The sequence below is a fragment of the Episyrphus balteatus genome, chromosome 2, assembly GCF_945859705.1.
Source record: "Episyrphus balteatus chromosome 2, idEpiBalt1.1, whole genome shotgun sequence".
NCBI lineage: Eukaryota > Metazoa > Arthropoda > Insecta > Diptera > Syrphidae > Episyrphus > Episyrphus balteatus.
Genome location: NC_079135.1, coordinates 124,214,274 through 124,221,085, shown reverse-complemented (window position 1 = coordinate 124,221,085; position 6,812 = coordinate 124,214,274). Strand labels below are relative to the sequence as shown.

The 6,812-nt window shown below is 30.7% G+C and overlaps 1 protein-coding gene across 1 annotated transcript; it reads left to right on the top strand.

The window, feature by feature from the left end:
* The first annotated feature begins 742 nt into the window (after positions 1 to 742).
* On the top strand, positions 743 to 6,073 carry LOC129909212 (ADP-ribosylation factor-like protein 6-interacting protein 1). The gene is made up of 3 exons (XM_055986247.1): positions 743 to 1,036; positions 1,137 to 1,508; positions 5,719 to 6,073. Exons 1-3 carry the CDS (start codon positions 1,019 to 1,021, stop codon positions 5,929 to 5,931), a joined length of 603 nt encoding a protein of 200 aa, XP_055842222.1. The 5' UTR covers positions 743 to 1,018; the 3' UTR covers positions 5,932 to 6,073.
* Positions 6,074 to 6,812: the final 739 nt, after the last annotated feature.

Below are 6,812 nucleotides of genomic sequence, written 5' to 3'. Positions count from 1 at the left end.
ATTAAATATCAATTTCCGTTGCACGAGTTTCCATAAGATTGCATGAGTTTAAAAAACTTTGAAGCCGTTTTTGCAGATTCGCGGTTTTGGCTTCTTGCCCACACTGACAGAGAAAGTTCATTATTTTATGGCACCGTTGCCATTATTTTAAAAAATGAAAGAACTTTTATACGACGAAAAGAAAAATGTGTTTGCATCCCTCAAATAACAATAGTTTAAAATTTCTTGTTATAGAACGGTAATTATCGAAAAAATTTAGCGGAGCTAAAATTTATCCTATAGGTATTTAAGATAAATTTTAGCTAGGAGAATTTGTATGGGAGCTAAAATTTAACTCGATCTACATTCCAGGCTAGAGGAATTAGGAAGAAACGTAAGGAAAACGTATGAAATAAAATTTTTTATTTGCATGTATGTAGAAGAAATTGATCAAAAAAGCCCTCTGATTCAACATAAACATCAATAGTTGAAATAACTGGTTAAATAATCAAGTTGTCTATATGATTGGGCATAGGCATTATGGCAAAAGCAAACACTTTTAAATTTTCTTTAAAAAAAAATGCTTAACACCAACGTTCAATCTGTTTCCCCCCTAAAGTTCTTTATTCTACTATAATACCAATACAGCGGCTTTTTCCAATAAGAAAAACCACAACATCCGAGCGAGAAGAATATACAAAACCACATCAATCCATTTCGGCGCACAAACAAAACAAAAGTCACCGTTCTCACCATCAATCACCAACGAAAAGAAAAAAAAAAGCAAGGGAAGAGAAGGTCGTGCTGCAAAAAAAAGTTAAAAAAAAAAATTGCCGTAAACGCATTCTGAAAGCAAAAAAAAGAACATTTTTCAAAATCTTCATTTGTAACTGCTTTTTAAAGTGAGGTCATTTCATCTCTTTAATCTTATCAACAAATTACTTTTCGAAAAAATATCATCAAAAAAAGATTAAAACGCAATTTAACTGCACAATTTTACACACTTGAAGAAAAAAAAGATTACTGTTTTTTATTCGAGATGTCACAAGTGGACCAGGTAAAGCAAATGAAAAAAAGGGGTGCCGCCACCCTTTTTTTTTTAGCAATCAATAAAATTGTATTTTTTTTTTGTTCTATTTTTTCTTCGATTAAAATAGAAACGAGCTTTCAACAAATTAAAACACGACTTGGAAGCATGGCGTGAATTAATTGTTCTCACCAATTCCTTTTTAAAATGGGAAAAGAAATTTTATCCTGGCGTCATTTTTGGCATCGTTTCGCTAGTTTACTTGATTTTGTGGTATCTTGACATGTCCACACTGACGCTAGTGTCTCTAGCTGCTTTGTGTGGGGTCATCTTCGATTATGGCTATGGAATTCTATCGCATTTTGTTTTCCATGCTGAGAATTGGACCGGGTCAAAGGAAAATCAATTCGAAGAGGTCTGCAATGAGATATGCGCAACTAAAATGAAACTATGCTCATGGTACACGTTTTTGTTCACTGCCAAGGAGAAAAAATCAACTATGGTGAGTAAAACACCAAAACAATAACCATTTTCATGTTTTTCTTCTAAATATTTACTTTTACTTAAATTGAATCCTAAGTGGGCCTTAGGTCGTTATTGAATATTCTTAAATTACTGTCAAGATTTCAAACGTGTTTACTTTCTTTGTCAGGACCAGTGGCGTATCTAGAAAAAAATTTGGAAGGAACTGGAAAATTTTTCAAAAATTTTGTATAGGGTACCTAAATGTAGGAACATTTTTTCTCTTTTTTTTAATTCGTCTTTGTGCACTGTGCTGCATTACTGAAAGTTACATTTTACTGCTCTCGACGGCTTCGTACTACTCTCTCTTCCTTTCACAGTCAAAGTAGTGTTTTTTCAAAGTTCTTGTATCCCAATCATTGTACACAAACAGCAAGGTGTTGAGTAATCTTAAAAATAAAAAAACACTATATCGTTTGAACTTTGTCATGAACTTTGTCATGCTGAATTCAAAACTGTTTACGTATTTATTCCTACCACGTCTTGTTTTTGAGCTATACTCATTACTGTTTTCCGCAATTCGACCGAAAGTGAATTGAAATCACTTTTCAATTTCACGTGAAATGGATCTTCGATCGATTTCGACAACTTCGTAAATGCTTCGAACTGTCAAAACTGAAGTATCATCCATTTTTATTTTGTTGCATGGATGCAATTTTATTTACAATTTTAATGAAAAAAAAGCAGAATTTAAAAGAAAAAATAAGTAGACACATTTTTCGAGACATATCAAATATGTATGTTAGTGAAATGCAGAACATGGGCGATATTATTGCAATTTGTAAATACTCAAATAAAAATTAATTAGGTAAAGTGTAAAGCGAATGAGGTGCAAACACAGAGGCAGTGATTAATAATGATATAAATAAATTAACAACAAATTTTGTCCAAAGATTGCAGATTCATTGAAAAAGGCACCAAATTCACTTACAAAAACAAAGTGAACTGCTTTCGATCAGAAAATCCAAAATGAGTGAAAAAATGCAGAACATTTAATTTCACTATCGGCAAGTGAATGCGCAAAAAGTGAAATGCAGAACGTGAAAGTCTGAACAAACTAATTTTCAGAAGCGCAAACTGGAATTTCCTTAAAGAAACCATTAGTTATGTTGACCACTAAGATTTTAAGATAACAAACAATTTCTATTTTCTTTGAGAAAAATATTATTTTGAAAAAAAAAGGAAATATACTGAAGACGATGTTTGCATAAGAAGTCTTACAAAATTTAACGGTGATGTAATTCGACGCCAAAATACCGAAAGAAAAGATTTGAAGAATTCCGAATTAGAATAAAATCCGAAAAAAATGTATCCCAACCATCAACGTCAGCTAAGGCCCTTACTCAAACAACCACAAACAGCCCTTTCAGAATTTGGAGGGGGCTCAAACATCTGAGCTGCCTCTAAATCTCTAAGATTTACGAACAAGTTTCAGTTAATCATGGAAGAAATCTGCTAAATAATAACATATTCTTGGAGGCTTGGGGGGGGGGGGGGGGGGCTTGAGCTCAATACGCCACTGGTCAGGACTAGTATGCTATCTATTTAATTTTAGGGCAATTCCACTACTATTCATGAATGGAGCATGAATGAATGTTCATAAATCGTACAAAAAACATGAATAAAAACAAAACTTTTAAACGATCTTCTTTGCATAAATTCTTAAAACCATAAGTGAAAAATTTTAAGGGCCATTTGCTGAAACGAAACTTAAATAATTAAGTTGAACATAAGCTCCTATTCTCTACATTTTTCTCTGCGTAAACTGTCACATAATGATTTATTTTATATAGAACATAAATGATTAAGTTTCGATTCAGCAAACGGCTCTAAACGATTTAGTAAATAATTGCGAAAACCATTGAGTAGATTACTAAGTTAAAAATCAGTCTTACCTTAAAAAAAAACTGATCTTTAAAAATTCATATTTCTTTCCCCCAAGAACAAAAGTATACTTTTCTAATGGATTTTAGTGTGTTGATTTTGAATCCGAATTCAAAAAATTTCAATCAGCTTTCGTTTTTGAGATTTAGCAGTTTTTTTTTTGAGTTTTTCTACAAATAAACTTGATTTTGTGATCTCAAAATCCTGACGTGATAGAATTTTTTTGACTTTGGATTCGAAATCAGCACATCAAAAATCATAAAAAAAAATAATTTTGTTTCTAGGAGAAACAAATCTGAAGCTTTACAAGGCATTTTATGGAATGGTTTATCACAAATAAGATATTTTAAAATAGAAAAATAGTATATACAATTACAAAACACGTACAAATTTGTATTAATATACAGGGTGTCCCAAAAGTTATCAGAAAAATAATAAAAAAAATCGCAGCCATATATTTAGTGAGTTATGGGCATTTGAAAAAAAGTCGAAAAAATGGTCACCCTGTGACGGTTTTTCATGTGCCGTGAGTACAAATCTGAAGTTTTCTCATTTTTTTCTTTTGCTACGCAACCTTTAATAACCCTGCTACCAAATGCATTCAAAAATTTTAAATTTTAATTTTTCAAATGCCCATAACTCACTAAATATATGGCTGCGATTTTTTTTTATTTTTCTGATAACTGTCACCACCTACCCTATCTACCGTTTTCATTTCGACGTTAACTTTTGGGACACCCTGTATTGTATTATAGTTTTCTTAACATATTTCACTGTTTTAATATAACGGGCGGGCGTCAAGATTTTACATTTTCCTTAATTAAGATGCAGAATCTCAATATTTTTGCGGTTTTTGTCAATTAGTATCTTAAGTGTGTAAACTTTAATTAATAAATACAATTTTGGCGTCATGTGATAGATCATGTTATGAGAAATAAGTTCTCCATATTTTAGCTGAATACGATTATTAGTTTTATTTTTGTACTAGGTCAACCGAATCTAAAAAGGTTATTATCGACAAACTGCTCATATTTTTTAAAAAATCATTTAAAAAAAAAAATGGTACGTGCTAGAATTTTTCTGAAACCAGATTTAGATTCAGGAAAGTAAAATCTTTCATAATTTCAAAAAATTATTTGAAGAAAAAAAAAAAGTTATATATTCTGCAGACCAGTGTTATTAGACATTAGCTGTGTGTTTTATTTTCCTCGTGATCCAGATCAGATAATTGTATTTATTTGCAAAACAATAACAAAACAAAATCCGCCATTAGGCACCGCAGAAAATGCATAAATAGAAGCTAACATTGAAAATGCACTTGCACTATACAAAATCGCGAAAGATTTTGGAAGATTTGCCAAATTTGGATGCAAATATTTTTAAAATAACCTAAACTAGTGATTGAAAGAATGTTATCTTCTTTTAAACTAGTGATTGAATATAAAAATAAGTCAGGTGAGACCCAAACCAAGGGCAGAGAAAAAAATAATGAAAAAACTCGCTGCAATTGCCTTAAATTTGCCGCTAAAATCAATCAAAAAAGTGCGATGGCAATGTGTTGAAAATGCAAAACCAAAAATCTACTAAGTTACGTCACCAATGCGCCAATCGTTATTTTCTAAAGCAAAATTGTTGTTTTTCAAGTGACGCGCAGTGTATGTAGTATTTCTATTAACATTCTCTTATAATAGTGAGTTTCAGTCTGTAAAATATCTACGTTACTAAAGTCTGATCTATGTCCTTTATTTATACAATGGAAAGCTAAAGCTGTTTTTCTTTTTTGTGAATATCCGTTGTTTATAGCTCGATACGATTCTTGAGCTTTTGCATTGATGTTCCTACATAAACTGAACAACAATTGATTGTACCATCTACTCAACATTTTATCTTATAAACAATATTTGATTTTTCATTTTTGTCCATTTTTTCTTTTAAGTTTGAAAACAATCAATAACTAAGAGCCGTTTGCTGATTCGAAACTTTAACATTAAAATTCTTTAACAAATTAAGTAGGCTTAAGCCTACTATTAAAAAAAATTATCTTAAACATTTAATTTCAACAAAAATCCTTAAGTGACAGTTTACGCAGAGGAAAAAGTAGAGAATAAGAGTTTATGTTCAACATATGTAAACAAAAGCGACAATTTTAAGAAAAATCTTAAAATTTAATAGATAGCCCTGAAGTAGAACGTAAACGCGTAACGTTAGCAGTAATTTATTCAATAATGACCTAAAGGCCGCTTAGGATTCAATATATTGATAAAAAGGTGACGAAGATAGAAATAATTACTAATTTACTTTTACAGTTCCTCATTGTTGTGAGCACAGTGCTTCTTAGTTTGGCATGGATTGGATCTATCATGGACAACCTTTTCCTGGCCTACATGACCACTTTATTCTTGGGCATGTATCCTGGTCTCCATCGCCATGGTTTTATTGGAACCGTGAAGAATCAGTTTGGTACTCTCATCTCCTCGAAGATCAATCAACTTAAGGAGAAGACAACCAAGGCAGAATAAACAATAAGAATCGAGAGCTCTCAAAGAGCACAATCATTATAACTTTTTTAATAACTGCTTTCAGCTTCAGCTTAATGCACCCGTGTGTAACCAAAAAATATAATAAAACTCAAGTATTTTTTATCCTTTTAGAAATTAAGAATGGTTTTTTGTGTGTGCCATGGCCATTTCTCAGAAAAAATGGAATCAAAACGAAAAAAAAATAGAAGTGATGAATGAGATTTTGATTTAGCGCTTGTTTTAGGTTTAATCTTCTCTCACATATTAAACACAGATTTCTTGTCATCATCACATCATTTTTTTTGTGTTTTTTCATATAATACCTCATGTAATTCTCATTTTTTTTTTATTTAAGTTGGAAATTACTATTTCTTTATTTAATTTATAATACATTTTGCAATTTTAATAATCACTCTTTTTTTTAGGTTTTATTTATGTATCACTTTTGAAGAATAATTTATGCAAAAAATAATAAAAAAAATCATTAAAAATTAAAAACATTTATAAACATAGGAATATAAGCATTTAATTTGTGATCTATAATAATTAAATTATTAATTATAATTATTATTAAACATAAAAAAACATTAAAAACAAACAAAAATCATGGTTCATTTAAGTGAATTTAATTAAAAATAAAGAAAAATTAATCTTTGGAAAACGGAAATGAGTTTGAAAATAACGCAATCTTTTGACACAGTCAAGTTGGAACTAGAAAAAGGGACATGTGGATTGCCTCATTTAACCAGTTTTACTGGTACTTGTTCATCGTCAATTGTAGGGGCTGCAATGTTTTGTCGGTAGTTCTTGTTATTCCATTCCATTATCTTTCAAAAATTCGTCCTGCTTGCGTATGCCGATGATACATTCACACATACAAA